At 40.0% G+C, this 25,001-nt stretch overlaps 1 protein-coding gene across 1 annotated transcript; it reads left to right on the forward strand.

Moving 5' to 3' along the window:
• Positions 1-8,909: 8,909 nt before the first annotated feature.
• Positions 8,910-20,238, forward strand: npffr2a (neuropeptide FF receptor 2a). Its single transcript, XM_070833998.1, has 3 exons — positions 8,910-9,237; positions 16,185-16,284; positions 19,386-20,238. Exons 1-3 carry the CDS (start codon positions 8,910-8,912, stop codon positions 20,236-20,238), a joined length of 1,281 nt encoding a protein of 426 aa, XP_070690099.1.
• Positions 20,239-25,001: the final 4,763 nt, after the last annotated feature.

Below are 25,001 nucleotides of genomic sequence, written 5' to 3' on the forward strand. Positions count from 1 at the left end.
AACAGGACGTTCACTTCCACCTCACAAGCACAAATGTGCCTCCCTGCTTTTGTGTTTTTTACTTTGCTTATAACTCAGCTGTTTTCTGTCAGTGGCACCTGCAGCACTGTGGCCTACAATAACTGTCTTGCAGAGGAATCATGTTCTCTTTGTTAGTCTTAACTTAAAGCTAACAAGTCTAGAAAATCAAAGATACCCCCCCTCCCCTCTCTCTCTCTGTCCAACCCCCACCCAACACGGGCCCAGACAGAAAGCCCCCCCCCCTCGAGCCTGGTTCAACATGAGCAGCAGGTTTGCTGGAGGCTCCAGTGTTTCAGCCCGGCAACCGGTCCCGAGGGTTTCCCTTCAGCTCCATGCGTTCCATCTCTCTGTGACCCTCTCGTGGATTCATGTCAGCTGGATCTCCTCACTGCAAAGGAAACAAAGCCAGTCTAATGTGCCCACGTTCAACACGATGCCACTTCCTCTGGTGCATCTGTGTTCACTGATGACTGATGAGCATCAATAATGGACCACCAGGACAACGTCTTCCACTTGTTTCTTTTTTGAAACATTCTACAACAGACAGGTCAAAATGATAATATGTAAAGCAAATAGAAAGAGGCAGTACAAGAGTGAAATAAAGGCAACAGAATGCAGAGGAAGGACAATGAAGAGGTTTAAAGGTGATTACGGAGGTAGAGAAAATGAAGCATTGAAATGTGGGAATGAAGAAGCCAAGCATGACGTGTGAGCTCAGCCAAACTTAAACCTGGTTCTTTATTTTGTCCTTTACTCTTCCCCTCGTCTTCGACAGACAAGTCAAAAGGAGCAGGACGAGAAATAAAGTGAAGCTTCCTCTGAGCTGCAGGTACGTGTCGCATCATGACCTCCATCAGCGTGAAGCGTTCCATCTGAACTCGGAAATCATCATTTCAGCGTTACGAAATTTTACTGGGATGCCCCCCAGTGTCAGAAAGTCAGGAGAATTTCATCAACCCTGATTTCAAAACCCAAGATGGCTGCTCTGAAAATCAACAGTGGTGACAGCTCCTTTAATATATTCTTCTTTGTGTCTCATTAAAAGGGGCGACAGTGAGCTACTGTAACACCAACAGGGAACAGAGAGGAAGTCCACAGCCAACAACTACTGCTGCATCTCTAATGCAAGCAACTACGACACAAAGTGACCAAAAGAAACTATGGCTCCTTCAAACTTTGCTTCATTTTTGTTCAAATCTGTTATTTTTTGGTTTGGATTTGTGTTTTTTAACGTTGAAGGCACTGATGTAAGACATAAAGACAAAAAGACATAAAGACATAAAGACATAAAGACAAAAAGACATAAAGACAAAAAGACATAAAGACATAAAGATAAAAAGACATAAAGACATAAAGACATAAAGACAAAAAGACATAAAGACATAAAGACATAAAGACAAAAAGACATAAAGACATAAAGATAAAAAGACATAAAGACATAAAGATAAAAAGACATAAAGACATAAAGACAAAAAGACATAAAGACATAAAGACAAAAAGACAAAAAGACATAAAGACATAAAGACATAAAGACAAAAAGACATAAAGACATAAAGATAAAAAGACATAAAGACATAAAGACAAAAAGACATAAAGACATAAAGACATATAGACATATAGACATAAAGACATATAGACATGAAGATAAAAAGACATAAAGACAAAAAGACATAAAGACATAAAGACAAAAAGACATAAAGACATATAGACAAAAAGACATAAAGACATAAAGACAAAAAGACATAAAGACATAAAGACATAAAGACAAAAAGACATAAAGACATAAAGATAAAAAGACATAAAGACATAAAGATAAAAAGACATAAAGACATAAAGACAAAAAGACATAAAGACATAAAGACAAAAAGACAAAAAGACATAAAGACATAAAGACAAAAAGACATAAAGACATAAAGATAAAAAGACATAAAGACATAAAGACAAAAAGACATAAAGACATAAAGACATATAGACATATAGACATAAAGACATATAGACATGAAGATAAAAAGACATAAAGACAAAAAGACATAAAGACATAAAGACAAAAAGACATAAAGACATATAGACAAAAAGACATAAAGACATAAAGACATATAGACATATAGACATGAAGATAAAAAGACATAAAGACAAAAAGACATAAAGACATAAAGACAAAAAGACATAAAGACATAAAGATATACAGACATAAAGACATATAGACAAAAAGACATAAAGACATAAAGATATACAGACATAAAGACATAATAAAGAGATACAGACAAAGATATAATAAAGATATACAGACATAAAGATGTAATAAAGATATACAGACAAAGATATAATAAAGATATACAGACAAAGATATAATAAAGATATACAGACATAAAGATATAATAAAGATATACAGACAAAGATATAATAAAGATATACAGACATAAAGATATAATAAAGATATACAGACATAAAGATATAATAAAGATATACAGACAAAGATATAATAAAGATATACAGACATAAAGATATAATAAAGATATACAGACATAAAGATATAATAAAGATATACAGACAAAGATATAATAAAGATATACAGACATAAAGATATAATAAAGATATACAGACAAAGATATAATAAAGATATACAGACATAAAGATATAATAAAGATATACAGACATAAAGATATAATAAAGATATACAGACAAAGATATAATAAAGATATACAGACATAAAGATATAATAAAGATATACAGACAAAGATATAATAAAGATATACAGACAAAGATATAATAAAGATATACAGACATAAAGATATAATAAAGATATACAGACAAAGATATAATAAAGATATACAGACAAAGATATAATAAAGATATACAGACATAAAGATATAATAAAGATATACAGACAAAGATATAATAAAGATATACAGACAAAGATATAATAAAGATATACAGACATAAAGATATAATAAAGATATACAGACATAAAGATATAATAAAGATATACAGACATAAAGATATAATAAAGATATACAGACATAAAGATATAATAAAGATATACAGACATAAAGATATAATAAAGATATACAGACATAAAGATATAATAAAGATATACAGACATAAAGATATAATAAAGATATACAGACAAAGATATAATAAAGATATACAGACAAAGATATAATAAAGATATACAGACATAAAGATATAATAAAGATATACAGACATAAAGATATAATAAAGATATACAGACAAAGATATAATAAAGATATACAGACATAAAGATATAATAAAGATATACAGACAAAGATATAATAAAGATATACAGACAAAGATATAATAAAGATATACAGACATAAAGATATAATAAAGATATACAGACAAAGATATAATAAAGATATACAGACATAAAGATATACAGACAAAGATATAATAAAGATATACAGACATAAAGACATAATAAAGATATACAGACATAAAGATATAATAAAGATATACAGACATAAAGATATAATAAAGATATACAGACAAAGATATAATAAAGATATACAGACATAAAGATATAATAAAGATATACAGACATAAAGATATAATAAAGATATACAGACAAAGATATAATAAAGATATACAGACATAAAGATATAATAAAGATATACAGACATAAAGACATAATAAATATATACAGACATAAAGATATAATAAAGATATACAGACATAAAGATATAATAAAGATATACAGACAAAGATATAATAAAGATATACAGACATAAAGATATAATAAAGATATACAGACAAAGATATAATAAAGATATACAGACATAAAGACATAATAAAGATATACAGACATAAAGATATAATAAAGATATACAGACAAAGATATAATAAAGATATACAGACATAAAGATATAATAAAGATATACAGACATAAAGATATAATAAAGATATACAGACATAAAGACATAAAGACAAAGACATAAAAACATACAGATATAAGAGCAGAGAAAACACAGGACACATGTCCTCTACACATCAAATATCTAATCAAAAGCTCATCTCTAATGTGTTTCACTGGGGGGGGGGGGGGGGGGGGGGGGGGGCTGTGGCTCTTCACAGGTTTCTGCTCATTAGAGTCCTGTGCTTCAGATTGGATTATACAGTACACTGTGTGTGTGTGTGTGTGTGTGTGTGTGATGCTCAGACCATCTGTGACCCGCCCTCTCACCGTCAGCATCACATGAGGCGCTTTTAGCATTCAGGGCCGGGGCGGGGGGGGTTCGCTCCACCATTATCCTCTTCATTCCGCTCCCGCTCTCAGTCACCCCCCCCCCCCCCGAACCCTACCCCCGCCGCATCTGACGTCACCGCATCACATACGGACCGATCCGGCTGGAAATCCTCCACTCGCGCTCTGAGCGCATCCAGGACCACATGAACCCGGACTGACACGGAGCCCCCCCTCTTTTCCTGCTCTGCTGTCTCTTCTTATGCCTCATTCGGAGCAAAGTGGACGTTTTTTACTTTTCTTTTCCTCAGAGCGCACAGCAGGACTCCGCTGGATCTGAACCCAGCCGAGGTGAGAGCACTTCACTGGTTGACAGCGACAGGGGGGGGGGGGGGGTGAAGTTCGTGTCTAAAAGCTGCTCTTCTGTCTGTTAAACTTTGAGATGGAGCTCATTAGGAGCCGCTCCTCCATGGGTCAGGGTCAGGGTCTTTGTCGGGGCTCGGTCGTGCGTGTTCCTGCGCACTGTCCCAGTGGCACAGAGAGCAGAGCACAGAGCAGCGCTGGGGGGCTAAATGTGTGGGGCACGATGCTACACGGCCATTCATACAGTACACACTCACACAAATATACCAAACTTCACTGGCGAAGTGAGACTGGGATCAGTTCCTGTGGGATCTCCTGGGATCTACCTCCACCGGTGGGTTGATTATTGGATTTATTCAGAACATGGTTGGTTAATGAGGGGAGCTCCTCCAGACCTCTGATAAAGATAGGAATCATCGTTGACTCTTCGCTTTCAGCCTGAACTGGAGTTGTGAGAGAGTGTTTTCCCTCTCGGAGGAACAAGCACCTTTAGACCGTCACTGGACGCTGACGATTTACGGTGAAACCTGCTGCTGAGAGAGACTCTGCCTGAACCACTGCAGTGACAACAGAACAGCCTTCTTATTTATTGTGGGCACAAACAAACACGTTTTAGTTCCAAGCCATCATCAGCAGCACAAACTTGACTTAAATCTCCCTCTTTCATACACTGGGGGGGGCATGTCCACCGGTCACCCATGGCACAAAAATAACAGGCCTATTTATCTTAACTTTGGAAGAAAGTAAGCTGACTTGCTTTGACGATGGCGAGCCCTGTTCACTGTGTTTGTTGCCTTAGAATGAGAACAGCACACCACAGGTCACACATAGGTTAGTTTTTGCACTGCAGACTACTGAATATGGTTTAGTGTTTTATGCAGGAGAATTAAACCTGGTAAATGTCCCATGAATTGGGATTTAACATTTCCTTTCTCCCGTCTCAGCTGGAATCAGCCTAGCTGAAGGCGTTGCTGATGGCTCAGCTCGCCAGGAGTCCACTTTTAGATCAGTGTTCTATGGCTGCCGTAGTGTCCACATGCTAGACGCATGCGTTCATGGGACTGTCCCACCTCTAAGTTCACAGAGTTCACGGCGTATCCTCAAGAGATGTTGGTGAAGATTTATAGCTGATACTCTGATGTTAAGTTTCCATGAAAGCAGCAAACTGTCGAGCTACACACCTCTGACATAAGTCAAGTAAAGAGGGGTTGCTATGGAAACGATACACCATCTGGTCTCTTGGCGGTGCCTCGTGGCGGTGGTGGTGGTGTAATCTAGCTGGGGGTAAACTGTTGTAAATCACAATCAAACGCTCTGCAAGAAAATCTCAACACCCCCCTTCAAAAATATTGTTACCAGCACCCCCCAATATTCTCTGAATGCCCCCTGGGGGGCAGTGTTGCCCCTGTAGAGAAACTCTAATCTATGTAAGCGGAGGGCTCAAATGACTCACACCCGTGAAATAGGGATCATCTATAGAGCACGACAAAAGCAGTGAATAAAGAGCTGCATGGCCCTGTTAAGTTTTCAAGCATCAGCATGGAAAACTGTCAAAGAAAAGAAAAGTGTCAAGAATAAATACCCTCAGACAATCCAAAAGTAGAATCCAAACATAGCAAGGACAAATAGCTTGTCAACTGGAAATAAAGCCATAAAACCCTGTCAACTGGAATGAACTAATGACTAAAAATATCCAAAAAATCATAAAGAAGGATGTCAAGAATAAATACATCTGAACTATTTCACTGCAAACTAGAAAGAAAAACCCACAAGCTGGAACTTCCATCATATCTGCATTGATGAATTTAGCATTTCAGAATAGAAACAGGGTTCATTTGGGAAGAAGTAGAATACGAGTTAGCAGCACACCGTATCTCTCTCTAAAGCGGTAAGTTAGGAAGCTCATAGTGAAGCTCAAGGTGGCTTATATCATAGAAATAGAGCTCAGGCATCCATGCAGGCCGACAGATTTGACTTACTTTAACCGTTAGGAACACACAAGTAATGCAAATCCTTTTCAGTTTTAGAGAGTTCAAGCTGGGGTAAAGACAGATTAAGTATTAAATCATGAAATTTGGGTGCTTAATCGGGAAGATCTGAAACCATCTGTCACCCCAGGTTCGACACTACATGTGAGATATCAGATGTGGGCCAAAGATAAAGAGAAATATATGAAATGTGGTGGAATCCCACAGTGTCTCACTCACTGCAGCCTAAAATTCTGATCCAGAGAATTGTTGTGGTCCTTGGGTTTTGCACAAATCACACAAACCTCATTCTAAAATGGCACGGGCCTTCCATTTAATGTCCGAAATGACATGTGTGAGCACTTTCTTCTTTCTGCAGGAAACAGACGAGTGCATCCATAGCATGCAGCGAGCATGCAGGTTTTGTGTTTCAGAGAAAAATGACTGATTGAACCCTCAGACGGTATATCATTGTAGCCATAATTAGGCTCCGATACACAACAGGACACGTTTCTATGAATAAATCATTAAAAGCACGAGTTGGGTGCACATTAAGGAGCTTTCAAAGTCTATACTAACTCACTTGGTGCAGTGAGTCGCCCATGTCCTCTGTTTGCCCATCCATGTTTTATTCACACTTATTTTTATATTCTATCAGCACCAGTCAGAAAGGAGGGGTTGTTAAGTAAATATGGTCTTTTCCTAAAACTGTAGAAAGGCACAAATATTTATGAAACTGATGCAACATGACCAGCGAAACCACGGAAAAGGGGCTGTGGTACTCCCTCTCGTCACCGGCTGGCGGTGCTTGACTCTCGGCTGTGGCGACCTCTTCCTCCTCCACATGCAGTGATTCCCCCACACTGCATTATGGCTTGTAGAAGGAGGCCCAAGCATCAAACTGAACGTTTTCAATCTGCAGTCTGAACAACAGCCCTGAAGCCAGCAGGCGAGCAGGGAGCTCTGGATGCAACGTGTGGGAAAGTTAAACATTGTTCATTTACATGTACTACCCACATTGTAGTGATAGTGTAGTGATGCTTCAGCAAAGTTCCTCTGTAAATGGTCAGCAAAGCCTTCAGTGGTGACGAAGATAATATTTTAAGGCACGACAACGTCAGTAAAGTCCAGAAAGTCACCATGACAGCTAATAAATACCTTTTCTTGATGGTAATATGCTGTCGACTTGGAGGAAAAATCCAGTCAGAAGGAGCAGAGATGGAAATTTGCATCCATCTTGTTGTCCACGGTCATTTTCATATTTCTCTGAATGTGACCATTTACAGTGGAGCAACAAAGGAGTCAATCAGTTAAAGTTCAGAATTCAGTAATTGGTTTACAACAGTTTGACTTTTACCCACGTAGGTCTGATTACCTGATTGGCTGCCACTTGTGCTGGTGTGCTGAGTGTGTGAAGGCAGGCCCTGCTGTTCAGCTCTCTGTTCAACCTGCTGCAGCAGCACTTTTGTTTTGCTTGGTGTCTTGTTTTCATTCATTTCTCCATTTCTTCCCCTGGTGTTGTGTCCATCATTGTGTTTGAGCCAGCTGTAACTCAACAAACTAGTGGAAAGCAGGAAGGACCCTCACATCTCTGAGGCTGACACCAATGACTGATAAACCACTTCAATGATTGTTTGATTATCAAAACTTCAAATATGTGTCAAATAATGTATACATCACTCAATGGTTTTGGCACTTAATATTGACAGATTAATAAATATTGTAGTCAATGTGCTAACTAAAGCTGAAACGATCAAACTGTTTTATGTGCCAAACATTCCCTTCCTAAGGATTTGCTACTTTTTGAATATTCATATCTTTCAACAAAACGAGCAACATGAAGTCGTCACCTTGGGTCCCAGGTCATTCTGACAAAATAATTGTTCATTTCAGTCCTTCTTTCAACCATTTCAAGTATCAACAGTAGACACCAGGTTTCAGTAGCAAAGGTTAGAGGTTCATCTTTTGGTTTTGAGTGTGATTGTTGCACGTCTCAATTGAGAATAATGATTTTATGTGCCCAGATAAGTAACATCTGCACAGCCCCCAACAGGGAGGGGGGTGCATTTGTTCATTTTGCATTTTTGGTTTATTCTGACATTCACATGAACTGCAGCCTAAGGAGCCAAAAATGACCACCAGAAGTTGGTGTAGACTAAAGAAAAGCTGAAGGATAGCAATAAAAAAAAAAGGAACAATGCTTCCTTCTTTTAACCATTAGGTAGAATATGTAATGAGATTTCAGTCTAAGAATGTAAATTAAACCTTTCCATGCCTCTCGTTCTTTGAAACTGCACGAGAAAGTAAGCTAATTCACCATGAGGTCATCTGCTTTTCTTTCAATTTCCAGGTTTAAAATGAACAAAGGACTCGAGAACAACTTGACTCAACTGTATGACAACTGGACATTTTACAACTCCTCTGTGGAGCCTGTCGTACCCAGGAACAACATCACCTATGTTGGATTTTACCTGCACCAGCCATCCACAGCAGCCATCTTCATTGTGTCCTACCTTCTAATATTCCTTGTGTGCATGGTGGGAAATGGAGTTGTGTGTTTCATTGTGCTGAGGAGCAAAAACATGCGGACTGTCACCAACTTGTTCATCCTAAACCTTGCTGTGAGTGACCTCCTGGTTGGGATTTTCTGCATGCCCACAACACTTCTTGACAACATAATTACAGGTGAGAAGAACAGTAATTAGAAACTTTCATCAAGCTGTTGTTGATTTGTGTCTTGGAATTTTTAACCAGCCACCAGTCACTTGGCCATTTCAACACTTTGGTCCACACTGAAATATCTCCACAACTATTGGATGGATTGCTATGAAATCTCTTTCATCCAGAGCTAACAGGTTACATTTTCCACATTCTACAAACACTTTTAGGTGAATTTTAAGTTTCAACATTAACCATGGCCTGATGGCCCATGACCACAAAAGGTTCCTTTATGGCCACCAAAAGTTCCATGTAAGTGGCCCCTGTGGCCACATAGTTGTGTCCCCATACTGCAGACCTTTGCCAACGCATCATCACATATTCCAATTATTTCATACATTCCACATAATCATTCTTTTTTTTAATTTTTATTTTACCTCAGCAGTAGCCAACCAACAGTACTCATTGCCTGCTCATTGATATGTCGGGGGCTCTGGAGTATGGTTTGCTAATCCTACAAACTGCTAACGTGATCCAGAAGAACCAGAAACACAAAATGGGAATTCTGAAAATATTCATATTAAATATTAAGATGTGCTTCTGTCTAATTTTTCCCCGTGTAGCACTGGTGCTCTTGACTGACAATTTTAGGAGCAGCACTTAAATTGACATGCTATCAGCACATATATTATTTTTACTTCTGTGGGGTCCGTGTTGGGTGGAGGTTAGAGAGAGAGAGAGAAAACAAGCAGCAATCTAAATAGGCAACTATAGTACTGACAGTAGGAATCTGACTGACTGATCAATATGGTAGCAGGTAAAAGCATGACAGTTAATATGTGAATCATAATAACAGGACTAATATCAGTAAAAAAGTGTCGGTGGCTGACGATCCACAGCAGTGATCCTGTGTCACCAGCAGGATGTTTAAGTAAATGCGACAAAGTCTAGCTTTGGTCACTGTACAGAGAACAAACCTTACTTGTCCTCTGGTGCCTCCATGGATGTATGCATGATATGGATGACTTGGATACTGGACCAAATATGGTGGCTATTCAGTCCAATAAAAAATGCTCGTTGAAAAAAAACAATTCCACAGCACTGGGAAAAACTGGAGGTAAGGTTGGGCAGTGGCTCCGTTTCCAGGTCAAAATATTTATGGGTCTGAGATTGCCTCACTCAAGCTATCATTACTTGTTTTTCCTCCAACCAAGAGTCTTGTTTTCTCGTGTGTATGAAGCATTTCAGCTTCACTGGGCTGCTGTTAATCCTTTGATTAAACTAATCCCTATTGACATTATTTAAATAGCTGCAGGGCTGCCTGTTTTTCAGTTTAGACTAACATGAATATGGACTAATAAACTGTGACTATGATGGAATTACTTATTGTCTTGACACCCTGTGGTAATCAGAAGTAAAAGAAGGCTCAGAGGAGTTGGCACTGTGATTGGTGATGGAAGCGACAGTCTTCCCTCCATGCATGAATTAGACCAGGGTTTTTTACACATTGTGTCGATTGGATCTGACAGTTGGCTCTCAATGACACAAATCTCACACGAGTGATTCTTAAGGCGAGTGACTGTCTGAGACTTCAGCTTCAGCATACAGGATGTCTGCAGTAAAAGACAACAAACAATGAAAACCACACTTAATAATTCAGGATAAACCAGTTTCCTCTCAATTGACAAAAATCAAAAACATCCATTTTTCAGGAGACAATAAACATGAGTTGATTCATAAAAAAGTCTGTGACCTTCAACCAAATGTTCTTATTCACCACCGCACATTATTTTTGAGTGGCTACTAAATAGTAGTATAATTGATAATATGATGATACACCAGTTATCAACATATGATCTTTCTGAAAGAGCAGTGAAAACAGTGTAATAAGCGTCAGCATCATTATTGTCTGAATCAGGAATATGCCCCCCCCCGAGGAGAACCAGCTGACAAAATGCTCTGAGTGATTAAATCCCTGCTAGTATGACATAATTCAAAATGTAATCCTGAAATATCACAGACAGCTTGCAGCTACCACAAATAAACAAGAATTGAAGCTTATTAGTTTTGCAGTAGATTATTTATTTCAGTATGCAAAGTTAGAAAAAGAATTTGGCACAAAGCATCCATCCTCAACCGACAATTTGCTGCACTGAGAATAGTGTTGTCCCACACTCCAGTTTATTTTTTCTTAGTCACAGATAATAGTCAGAAGGGAAACTTCAAAGGTATAAACTGTAAATGAAGTTTAGTGTTTAAGTGTAAAGTGGTCCATCCCCTGTGGAGCATGAAAGTCTAAATACATGTCATGTAAACTGTCAGGAGATGTGATATTTCTTTGATCTGACAGTGCAGGAGAGGACAGATATGGCTTGGTCATGTGGGAACGATGCAAATGGCCTTTAGTTTTCAAGATACTTGTTTTTCCTCCAACCAAGAGTCTTGTTTTCTGCCCAGAACAATGACCATGTCTGACAATGACCATGTCTGACGTCACTGTTGTTATTCTCATTAGTATTTTTGGTAACTCTTTGGTCCACCGTAGTGATTCACAAACACTGTCACTCCCATCAGTTAATTATATATATATATATATATATATATATATTATACACTATGCCCTTGACAATAAGAACAAAAACATTTGTTGTTTTGTCACATTGTTCAGTGCCATTTTTCTGCTCTTTCAGAATTAATATCAGTCACTCCACCTTTTTCCATTTAGTTGATATTGCAGCCTGCATATAGAATGCTATGTTATTTCTTTTTGGGTGTAAAAGTACTTATTATTGAAGGGAGTATTTTTTATGTTTGAGGACATCTTTAGAGGAACATCAAGAGCTTCACCAAACAGCTATTTACTGCAGTATTTTGTTTTTCCCTTTGCCCACCTGTTGAGTGGGAAGGGGGACAGTCCTCAATGAGGAGACCAAGGATCACAGACTAGAAAAATCAACTGCGCTCTTTGGCTGTGAACGGAGATGCTGCTGGAAACACAACCATCAGAGTAGCACTTCTCAAAGCTGAGCAGAGCAGGAGTAACGGAGAAACTGACGCCTGGAAAAGTGTGAAGTTGAGTCAGGCTGCAGTTTGCTAGAAGGCACCGAGAAGGACTGAGAAGCAGGAGGTGAGACACTCAACGTGTCACAGAGATGGAAATTGAACTCGTTCAGCTGTAGTGAACTGTGTCAATCACATACTGTGCAGAGCTCATCACCAGTCAAGCAGAATCCCTACCAGGAGGCTTTGTGATGACAGCCTCATACTGTGCAGTGCTGTTCAGCAGCGGGGGGGTTGGACACTATGACAGCCAGTGACATTTGAGCGGGCGATACATCACTCTAATATGACAGTGGTGCTGTCCAGCTGACCGCTTCATTCAAATGTCCTCTGGTCATCTGGTCCATTAGTGGTGTGTCCTTCTGCTTTGGGTGCGGGTGAGATCAGTTACATATATGTTATGGTTTAGAGATAAGAGAGACCTTATGTATCCCACAATTCTCTGGTTACAGCATCAGAAGAGACAGAAAAGGTGAAGAAACAAAGTAGTGCAAAAACAAGGGATATAATAACATTTGATTGAAAATAAATACAGATGTAAAGATAAAAGTGTCGCTCAGTAGTAAAAACAGAAGTGAGTAGTGATAAAGTGCAGGTGGTGGCTGTGACCGTTTATGTGACTGCTGTTAAACAGACTGATGGGGATGAACGACCTGCGGTGGCGCTCCTTCTTACACCGGGGGGGCATCAGTCTGCTGCTGAAGGAGTTGCTCAGGACCCCCACAGTCTCATGCAGGGGGGACAGGGGTTGTCCATAATGGATGTCAGCTTGGCTCACATCCATCTTTCGCCCACCACCTCAGTGGAGTCCAGCTGACAGTCAAGGATGGAGCCCCCCCAGCAGACCACAGTCCAGAAGGTAGCTGAAGCTGCCACAGTATCATATAAAGTCCTGAGCAGTCTCTCCTGCACACTCCAAAGGACCTCAGCCTCCTCAGCAGATGGGGGCGCTCTGGCCCTTGTACAGGGCAGTACAGGCACCTCAATGTCCAAACCCTGGGTGTTCACCGGTGTAATGATGGATGTTTTTCTCCTGAAGATCATCATCTCCTTTGTCTTGCTGGTATTGACGTGAAGCTGGTTGAGCTCAGAACAGCTGTCAAATCCCTGCATACCAGTTCGTTCCCCCCAGATACACATTATATTGCTGTCACAGCGCGAGTGTCTCGTTTACTCTGTTAAGACAAGAAGACGACATCATGCTTTGATTGGAGGTGGTGAGGTTTTGTCATTTGCATCAGTGCTTATTGGCCTTATCTTGCAATTTGTGAACCACATGACAGAATCATCACAAGGAGGAGATGAAAGCAACAATGACATCAGTGCATGAGCCTAATATAGCCTATAATTGTAGTAGTAGAAACAGATCCTGGCCATCCCTGTGGGTTGTTATACCAGCTCAAGCTGTGTCAGAGCCTTATGTCGGGTTCAAACTGAGTCACCCTGGATCAGCCCAATCTAGCAGATGCAGGGCGTGGTGATCAAATGATTTATCCCCTGCCTGCAATGTGGCGTTCGGGACACTTCACGATGTCCTGTCAGAAAGACATGTTCCGTCACGTCTGTAACGCTGACCAGTAGGAGCACAGAGCGCTCTGCCATGTACGACTGTAAACACGGTGAAGAGGAAGAGGAATGCTGATGTTGGTGCTGAGAGCACCTCCTTCATGATGATATCATGCAGGTCATGAAAGACGGCCAGCGATGACTGGTCAGGGACCAGGGTGTCGCCTGTCTCTAAACCGTGGCCCCTTCCTACAGGTGGAGACATCATCCACTCAGTGCTCAGAGGCAGACTGGGTTCACTATTAAAGCAGCAGAGCCCTTTACCATCAATGAAGGACTGAATCTGTCATGTTTCTTCTATTTGCCACACCAAATAGACGTTTGTATTTACACTTTCTGCACTTTTGTCTTTGTAACATGAAGAGATATCTGTGCTCTTGTGTCTGACTGGCTGTTTGGACACTGACTATGTGTATATATATATATATGTATATATACTGTATATATGTGTGTATATATATATGTGTGTGTATGTATGTATGTATTGTATTTGCTTCAGGGTTTTTTTCATTTTGACTCAGATGAAGTGTTGAAATGTTAGTCTATTTGCACCATTAAAGGAAGTGAATTTCAATCAGTGTGCTCAGGTCCCTTTTGTCCTCTGTAGGTGTAGTCTTACATGTCTGGGCAGAGCATTATCTACTGAATGCATCATCCCAGCTGACACAACAAAGATTAGAACTGTTTGTTGGGCTTCAAGCTAACTGGGCTGCATGCTTGGCTGTTGGTCACACAGATAGTTTGAAGACCTGCTGCCAACTCTGTCACAATCATAGAATTTACATAAGTGATAAAAAAGGACTGTGTGAAGTCATGCTGAGGAAATACCGACATATACTATGAAAATAAACCAGATGATGATTTCCCCCCGTTTGCTCCTCTGTAAACTGACTGTAAACTGGATGTGCTTTGAAAGGTCAGCAATAACCGGAGTTCAAATAAAATGAGGTCTAAAATTGCTGAAATGATCGCTTTCCCTTCCAGCCTCTAACGTGCAATAATCTAACCAAAGTTTTTGATCATTTTAGATGAAATTTAGAACTCCTATTTCTTCCCCATTTTTATATTATTTTTGTAAAGCCTCTCCTCAATTAATTTCTTTTGTGAATAGCCGTAACATCTTGGAGGAATTTCAGTCTAGCTTCTGGGCTCTCCACAGCCCACAAAGTGCTCTACTCCAGGTATTTAATGTCTGGCTGCTCGCTGCTGAGTCTGCAGACTGTTCTTAGCTCAGCCTTTGATATGGTTGACAGTTAAATTTCAATCTGCTGTCTCGAAGCATAGGTTGGCATTAGGCACTCACCATGACAATAGTTCCACTTCTACCTCACTAATAGAAGTTTCTCACTATTAACTGGCATGACCTTTTCTTCTATGGTTCCTCTATCCTCTGGGGTCTCAGTTTTGGTTCTCTCACTGTTCTCTATTTACCTGTTTCCCATGAGTCATATTATCTGCAACCATAACTTTACTTGTCACTGCTATGTAGATGATACTTGGCTTTATATGCCGCCTAGATTCAATGATCCAGGCAACTTTGCAAATGTTTATCCTGCCTCTGGGACATGATGTGCTGTATGCCATCATCAAACATCAAACGTGAAGCCCTATGCCCGTAAATTAGGTCTGATTTTTCAGTCCAAGTTATTCAAAAGTTGTTCTATTCTACTTTCCTCAGCAACTATTTGCAAATATTAAATCACTTCTGTCTCAACCAGACCTTAAAAAGATCACCCATACTTTAATTTATCACACCTTTATTAATGCAGTACTTTCCTTTGGTTTTATTCAGGATTCTTCACAACTTGTTTTAAAACCTGTTCTGAAATGCAGCTGCTAGGCTTTTAGTCACCTCCAAAAGACAAGAGCACACTACTCTATTCCTTGCCTGTCTCCATGGGTTGCTTGTAGGTGACTCCATACAAAACCTGAGATCCTCAGTTGGGGCCCTCCGGTGTCCCGCCTCATCACAAAAGCTTCTGCAAGTCCCCCTTCCAGAGGATCTAAGACTAGCAACTTCACCGTCCTCTCATTGAGGACCTATTTTATATGAAAACCTTCTTATAGTTGTAACTCTACTTATTTTGTTTTCATTTCTTTTGTTACTTACTTGCTCCAGAGAGCATAACATCTCCAGTTAACCCTCACAGTGTGTGACAGTACAGAAGCCACAATGAGATACCCACGCTGTCATCACTTCAGCTACTAGTCACCAGCAGTCCTCATTAACTACTTCTAAGAAAGGGACTGATATGATGCTGCAGCAAATCCCTTCGGCTCCCCCACAGATGTGTTTGTGGGTGTGAATCAGTGAGTTTCTCAGCTGAATGTTTCTTTTCTATCAACAGGCTGGCCTTTTGGAAGCCTGGTGTGTAAGATGAGCGGGATGGTTCAGGGGATCTCCGTGTCAGCATCCGTCTTCACTCTGGTGGCCATCGCTGTCGACAGGTACAGTGGCTGTTCGTACATCTGCTGCTACAAGTAACAGAAGTGCACATCATTCCCGTTGCCCAGCACATTTCGCACTTAAACCATAACACTAACCCACCCAAAGAGCACAACCCTTTTCATTTCAATGGTTCTCAAGGTTCACATGCTGCCTTTTTCCTGGAGCTTTCATCTGTATCTCACAGCCTTCTTCCACAAATAAATTTTGACTTTCACAAAGTTTAAACATTTCATTTGTTTGCATTAGTGCAAACACAATCCTAAAAAAATCGTACTTCTTTTGACATAATGACTTGGTGTCGTAATTATTTTCGGACAGTGCATTTTAGGAACCTCCCTCGCTGAAGAATGAGGAATAATTATTCATCAGTTTTTTAAACTTAAACAAATGAGCAGGACTGTAGCTTTCTCATTTTTCTCTGGTACTTAAACAACCATTAGAACTGCTTCATTGCTGTTCACCTAGACAACAGACTTTATACCCACTTTATAACCACAGGAGGGCAGAATCTCAGTTTGTTGCTGGCACTAGAGCCCAGAGAGTGCAGACATCACACTGGATGTGCAGTGACGTCACTCTGTGACAGTGTGAAATCACTGGTGGGTGTCTGCATCTCTGGGAAGGACAGATTCCGTTGGAAATGCTTGACATCCAAAAGACAGTCACCTTTCTTCACTTTGCCATTTTCACAACTGTAGCTATTCTAATGTGGCCTTGTTGCTAGCATATATTATTCTAGATATTATGCTGGGGGTTGACAATACACCAGTATTTTTAAATGTGGTCCCCATTTGTACATATTATACAGGAATGTGTGAATGCATCTATTGTAGGTTTATTCTGTATGAACAGTCAAACATTTTCAGACATGAAAGTGAGTCACTGCTCTCTAAGCTTCTTACATCATACTGAACTCCATCATCACATTCAGACACTATTTATCTATTTTCATCTTTTTATATTTGAATGAATAATATCACACACGAGTATTCTTGAATGAGTCATATTGTGTGGAATTTTTTCAATTTGGGTATGTTTTGCCTTCATAGTGCATAGTCCCCGAGCCTGGTTCTGTTTGAGGTTTCTTCCTGTTAAAGGGGAGTTCTTCATCCACTGTGTCCTAATCTAATCTCTGATGCTCTGTGGGGATTCTTGAATCCTTAATGTTGAATTCCTGAATCTTTGGGTCTCTGAATTAAAGAGTTTGTTCTGAGCTGCTCTTTATGGAAACAGTCTGGAACTGGTGCTATATAAATAAAGATTGATTGATTGATTGATTGATAGTCACCAGAAACACTTAAATATGACCTTTGTGATCTCTGTCAAAAGGTCCTCTAAAAGTAAACTGACTCCGATGGAAAATGTTCAGGTCATTTTTAAGCTCATTTTTAACAATTATATACGGGCATATTTTTTGGCAGTTTAATCTGTAATAATTCATCACGTTATGAGACTTTTGGATACTAAATCTTAATCAGTTGTCCCAAAGGATCACGTTGCAGCCATTGCAGCCCACTTGGCAGCTGCTGGCTGAGGTGATCTACTGGACGAGTTCCAACACTTTCTTTTATCAGTTTCTCCAGATATGGTGAAGCTTTTGTTTGTAAGTGAAATTAGTGTGGAATTATGTCCATGTGTCAACTCCATATTTAAACATACAGTAATGTGGTATGCGGTCAGGTATATGTCAGGAAGTAGGATGTTTGAGAGAATGGTGGTGAGAAGGGACCCAGAAGAAGGACGGTATCATTTCTGAAGCTTTCAACTGTGACTTTAAAAATAAAAACTAAAAGGAGGATTTGGGGTCACTGCTGTAGTCATACATGTTTTATGCACAGTCACAGATATAAAGAGAGATGGATCTGACTTCAAGAGGAAGCACATTACCATATTATCCACAAAGCCTATTATCCCCCATCAAATAAGTCACAGCTATCAGAGGAGGAGGTCACCCGACACTCTGTCTAAAGATCATCCCATTGCAAACGTTTTCCAACTTTTGAAATTTCTTTTCCAAGCTCAGTAAGAAGCGCTATTCAAAGACAGATAACACAGAACTTCAAAAGAACAGAAATCCTTGAAAATCTCAAGTGTTCATGAGCCATTCATCACTTGGTGGTGTGTATTTATCCTCTTCTGAAGACAACCTCTGCACAGTTTGCTGTGGACATTACGCACCTTTTGTCAACAGATGCCAAGACAGCAGTTGATCACAACGAAGGGAATAAGCGAAACTGGCTTAATAATGCACCGATTCATCTGCAATTAGCGTACTGCAATATGATGATATTAGTGTGAATGACACACAGACTACACACACCTCACACCCTGCGTTATCCCTCCACGGAGCTACGCTACCTTTCCAACACTATCAGTGGCCCCATTTGGTAGGCAGTAATAACACAGTCCAACTCCAGCATAGTGTTAATGGGTCTTCACACACATGCAGCTGTACAGTCCTCAATTGCATTCAGTCCATTTGAGAGGATTCAGTATGAGTACATTTCACGTCAGTTGCAATTGGGATAGAAGCAGAAAGTGCTGTTTCTCTGTGACACAGTTTTAGTTGAGTCACCTTGTAGGTCTAGTTTTTAATGGGTAAAAAGGTTTGGTTGTTCCTTAACTTAGAAGTTTGTGGATTGTGACACTGACTGAAAAAGTGGAGATATGATATATTTTTCCTGTATCATCCACCCCCTCTGCAACACATATTTCACTACACAATGAAGATAAAGGGGATTAAGCACAAATGGCAACGCCAGTGTTCTTTTACTCAAAGTGAGCATTAGTCTACCACACACAGTGACAGCAGCTGTCATACAGTGTTTCTTATATCATTTGCTTTCACTTTAGTCTTCCTTGTTATTTACTAAATATCTATGTTCTGCACGTGTACTCATTATATACACGTGACCACAAGGTCCTGACCACAGGAACACAGATTAGTCCTTTTATGAATACAGTATGTCTACAATCTTGTGCCATTTAAAGTAAATGTTTTTTACTGCCATTTACTGTCTTGTGGAAAATATATTTTTAAAAGCAGGTTACGTGTCTACATGCGTCTTCCTCATCCAGATTTGTTTCAATCCTTCTGCAGATTCAGATGCATCGTTTACCCATTCAAGCAAAAGCTGACCATATCCACAGCCTCCTTGATTATAGTGATTATCTGGGTTCTGGCCATATCTATCATGTGTCCCTCTGGGGTGATGCTACAAGTGACTAAGGAGCAAACTATCCGGGTGCTGCTGGGCTACGACAACAAGACAAGCCCCTTTTATTGGTGCAGAGAGAACTGGCCAAACCAGGAGATGAGGAAGGTTTACACCACTGTGCTGTTTGCAAATATCTACCTGGCTCCTCTTTCCCTTATTGTCATCATGTATGCTCGGATTGGCATCACACTTTTCAAAACAGCAGTTCCAACAGGAGGAAAGCCGGGCCACGACAGCCGCCACACTGTGTCAAAGAAGAAACAAAGGGTGATTAAAATGCTTCTGATAGTTGCTTTGCTGTTCATCCTTTCCTGGCTACCTCTGTGGACCCTCATGATGTTGAGCGACTATGCCAGCCTGACTGAGCAGCAGTACAGAATCATCAACATTTACATTTACCCCTTTGCCCACTGGCTAGCCTTCTTCAACAGCAGTGTTAACCCCATCATCTATGGTTTCTTCAATGAGAATTTCCGCAGAGGATTTCAAGCTGTGTTCAAGTTCAGCCTCTGCACGGCAGACGGACAGCGGAGGAAAACCTACTCGCACAGGCTGCAGGGGAACTCTGTACTCCCAGCTAATAATGCACAAACCTCCCTGGAGCCCATTTCTCTCAACAGCCTGGATAAGAACACTTCCAGGCGACTCAACCATGTGACTGAACAGGATTTGGTCATGGAGGACCTGGAGAAAGTGTCTTGCAGCAGTGGGGGTGTGACAGCAGTGTCTATTTGAGGACACACAGGAATTCTTCCTAAGGGTAATAAGCAAAGGTGTTGATGTTTAAATTGCCCTGATCTTAGGTCCTCCACGGGAAGTGACAAACTGCTGTGTACATATGTTTGTAAAAGGCAATTTCAGCACCGTCAAACACAAAAAATGACATGCAGAGCAGTAATTTATTCTTTTAACTGCCCTGCAACACTTAGAAACAATGAATGCAGCAAGCTACCTCACAGTGTTTGCTCCTGAAATACAGACATCTCTGAAATGAACATTTAAATCACAGATTTGAAAAAAGAAACATTTGGCTGTTTATCTCAATTATCACTTTTCAGGCACTCGAAGCATATAATTAATCTGTTAAGGTCAGTCAATATTGCATGGATAACGGGCTGCTGCCCTGCTCCATGACATACTTTATAACAGCTGTATATATAAATGTATAAAAATGCATCAAACATGTATATGCTGCAGTGTGTGCAGAGCAGATTTCACAAGTAAAATCATTTCATGGCCCTGAAGATCAGCACAGGAAGTACTCACTACACATTCAAACCCTCAATAAGAAAATCTCTATGGCCTGTAAAACCTCAATTATAAAGAAGACATAAAAGAAGAGTGAATCTAAAGAGTTGATGTGGGAGAAATGTGTAATGACGAGCTGGTGATGTCCTTCCTCAACCTGCCGGTGTCCCATGTTGGCACTGGAACCAGAATCCTGATGGGACTTGTGTCATGAAAATGGAGTTTAATGACCAGGTACAATGACTAGTATTTGCTACGAGATCTAATACTGCTTTGGCTACGAGTACTTAAAGGTTAAAGTGTGTAGAATTAGCATCCATCCTGGCCACATCCTGTGTGAGTGCCCGGAGTTTACATGTCATGAGATAAGATGAGACGAGATGTCACAGTGTGTGGAAAGTGTGGGGTCCAGGGGCGTTCCACCAGAGCGTCCACTTAAACACAATGTAAAGGGTGTGTGGACCAGCTGAGTGAACCGTGCCTGTGTTTTTGATAGGATAAAGTGTTTTCTACCACCACATGTAAGTTTGAACACTTTTTCATTTGAAGAAAGATTACTCATTGGTAGGATGCCGACAGCAAAGACTCACTATACGGCTTAATGAGTCAATTATACCACATGTGCCGGCTTCCTCTGACAAAGAAAATGTCTTTCAATTAACTGAATGGGAAGTTTAATGAATTGAAAAGGTGTTTTTTTCCACCTTCACCCGTTCTTGGATCTATGTAGAGCGTTTAAAGACTTCAGCTCCGTCTGCAGTGGAAGACATACACCCTCCTACTGTTTTGTGCCATAAAGGAATCTGTGCCTGTCAGACTGAATTTGGTTTGCACCTCATTATTCAGTCTGGCCTCGTCTTTGTTAGCAGGATTAGTTTGTTCAGTAAAATGAATATTCAGTGACGGCAGAAGCTGTGGAAGTGGTTTCTAGGAGCATTTCTAACAATGTCTCAATACATACAGTATGTTGATTCAAGAGTCACAACGACCTGCCAAAACATTTTCCCATTGGTGTGGTTGGGGCCCACGATGGGCTCCACTGTGTTTCCAGCCAGAGCAAACTGTAAATACAACAACAGACCCGTTTGAATTGCTCAGAGATTCAGAGTGTTTGGATACAGGCTAAAGAAATGTAGCAGATCTGATTCCAACCAAATGTCTCACCATTGGTCTACCTTTCTAAAGGTAATTAGACTAATGACTGACAATTAATGTTGGTGTCATACTGCTAGAATCTTTAACTATAAAGATGTTACTTGAAATATAGTATCCCAATGGACAATTAGTTTGTCAGTCATTCTAAATATGTCACCTTAGCCATTAAAGTATAGTTTTATTCACATCCAGGCTTTTATTCTGAAATCTGCTCTGTAAACATGTACATAAAAGGTGTAAGGGTGCTGAATTGAATATTATTTATTCATGAATTTCTCATGAGCCTGTTAATTAGAATGTGCCATGTAAATCTCTGTTATGATATTATTTTATTTCTGATCTCTGTGAACAGTCTTGAACAGTAAATGGGGAAAACAGAAGACCTGCACTGTACATGTGTCGTCTGCTGGGAGTGTAAAGCTTAGATTAGACTGTGAATCTGTCTTTGTGCACTGACTATTAGGAGAAGTCTTGCAGAGTAGTGTACAGAACAAGCCTTGGTTCAAAAGTGTTTTACTTTGTCTCTGCTGGTTTTGGTGTCTGTTACATTTTATAATGGCCCATTTTGAAAATGTGTATTGCAAAGATGGAAAAATTGTGAAAAGAAGAAGAAAATAAAGAAGAAGAATAGCATGCAGCAGCATCTGCCAATTTCTCAAACCACTCATTCAGAAAATATCTTTACACCTGCTCAGCCAGCACTTAAGGATTTTGACACTTGTCACAGGCAGACACCTTTAGTGTTGTCAAACTGTCCACTAAGACTCTCCATCGTCCAGGTCACTGGGTATCTACAAGTCTGTCAAAAGCTACTGGAATGGCTGCATCTCCTCCATCGGCTGATGGAGCCTCAAGCATTTTAAGCCCTGAGTGACACTTCGATGTCACAAGACACTTGCTGAGGTCAAATGGTTATATGAGACGGTCACATAAATCATGTCATGACTGTTTAGACAGAGACCATTCTCATTGCTAAAACTAAACAGTCTAACAGAGCTCTGCTCATTCTGCAGCGCCTTGCTGCTTCATCCAGCAGTGAGCCCTCGACCTCACCAGTGAAAAGAGTTCATCCTCTGCCTAATGCAGTCAGATGTGTTAACAAATACATGAGCAAGGCCCCTTTGTGACCATGATGTGACCCCCCCTTTTGAAGACCTGGTTCACATCTCGTCTTTGAGACCTGCACTCAGTTGGGCTGAGTGCTATTATCTCATATACACAGTGACAGAGTCCACCCTGCTGTGACTGGAGGCTGACTGACCTTGTGCAAAGCTTCTTCATATGTTCCTGTATAGATTACTGAACGCATCTGTCAGTGTTGACTGGAAATCATCACGGGCCATTGTTCATGTTGTGGTTTGATAGCATTTAATCTCAGTCAGTATCAAACATCAGTTCTTTCTCATCCACTGAATGCAGTTTGGTGTAGTTTTCTGAAATTCTGTCTGGTATCTTGATTTCCAAAACTTTTTGTTCCTACTATTCATTTAGACACCAAAATATGTGCAATAGAGGCCCAGGTATGAAATCACCAAAGTAACCCTTCAGGCTGAGTGTGAGGAATTTTACAACCCTAATGTAGAATGTAGGAATGAAGCACAGCATAAATGAACAGGTAATGTGTTTAGCCTGACAGGCTGACATGATACCGGAGTTTTACAATACATAATGTGGGGAAATGTTAACATATTTCCACCTTTTTTTCTCATTTAAATCCATTTCCCAAACTTCTTAGATTTGATGTAGATCTGAAATAGTATGTAAACAAGGCCAAGAATCAACTTGATGCCAACTTTCACCTTCAACACTTTTCAGTGTTAATGCATATAGTACTGAAATTCAGGAACCAGCTTTACTCACAACTTCAGTTTCTGATTCAACGTTTCCTACTAGCAAAACTAGGGGAAACAAACAGCTGCCATTTACAGCCATTTACATTCAATTATTCCTGCCAAAGAAGTCAGGGGAAACTACAATCATTTAGAACTTGTAGTTCGTGAGACATTCAGCACTAACAGGATGTGAAGTGTGACACTCCAGTATTGAATGTAATGAATTTTGTACTTCTTGGTGCCTGTGGTGGAAAAAATCTTGTCTTTCTGCTTCCTTTTTGTTGAGACAAGTATGTTTTAATTAATGTGAACTCCTTTCAAGGGGAATCCAGAGACTCCTGGTACCTTTGTGCAGTCTGCATGTGAGTATTTTGTGTAGTAGCATGTGTGTTTTTTGTGTGTCTGCACCTACAAGTTTTCAAATAATGCTAAAAAAGAATTTCAAAGGTTTATTTGTTGGGACACAAATGCAGATTGCAGTTTCTACAGAAATTGAGGTAGCAGGTTTTTAGAGGTAGTGAAGCAGTAAACGTGTCCTATTTAGTTGTGAAGGGCTATTCATCATATTATCTATTTCCTCTGTGATTGTCTACACAAACTATAACTGATCAAGTTACTAAAAGATTTGAAATGATGAAAACTGCTGTGCCTCTGGGAAAAACAAACTCCCATAATGAACTGTAACCCAATTAGATTTTCTCCAAATCTCTGATACACTGTGGAATACAAAGGTGACCTGGCATTTTACATTTATGTTCCACACATGGCAATATATTTCTGCCTTAGTGGGGATTCAGACTGAAAACAGCTCCACCATAAAAAAACCATGGGCTGCGTAGGTGTTCAGGTACCAGTGAAACAATGAAATATGATCCAGAAAGTCCAGTTGGAGTAGCAGGCTTATCAGATGCCCGGTTTGTATTACCCATTTTTTCTTTTGTCACCGTGATTAAGAGGTAAAACAGTAGAAACTCTGCCAATACAACACCTTGAAAGACGGCCTTGTGTTGGAGAAACAGTTGAACCTGGTTCATCCAGAGCCTCCTGTGTTGGTACCCAAGCTGACCTGAGGTCAGTGTGAACGCAGCCTTACAGTGTTCACTAACATAAAACTGAAACTAAATTGTGAAAACAGATGACCCCCACCCCAAGCATTTCCAAGTGTTAATGTTGTCAGCGTTGCTGTCACAAAAAGAACTAGATCACTTTCCCAATGTGAACTACAAACCTGATCTCAGCGCAGATGAGGGCAGAGTAGTATAG

Source organism: Pempheris klunzingeri, chromosome 7, assembly GCF_042242105.1.
Source record: "Pempheris klunzingeri isolate RE-2024b chromosome 7, fPemKlu1.hap1, whole genome shotgun sequence".
NCBI classification, from domain to species: Eukaryota; Metazoa; Chordata; class Actinopteri; order Acropomatiformes; family Pempheridae; genus Pempheris; species Pempheris klunzingeri.

Excerpts from the sequence above, each read along its gene's own strand:
- npffr2a (XM_070833998.1), top strand. The coding sequence starts at position 8,910 with ATGAACAAAGGACTCGAGAACAACTTGACTCAACTGTATGACAACTGG. Across the intron at positions 9,238-16,184 it reads TCTTGACAACATAATTACAG|GCTGGCCTTTTGGAAGCCTG; the intron begins GTGAGAAGAACA and ends TTCTATCAACAG. Across the intron at positions 16,285-19,385 it reads GTGGCCATCGCTGTCGACAG|ATTCAGATGCATCGTTTACC; the intron begins GTACAGTGGCTG and ends ATCCTTCTGCAG.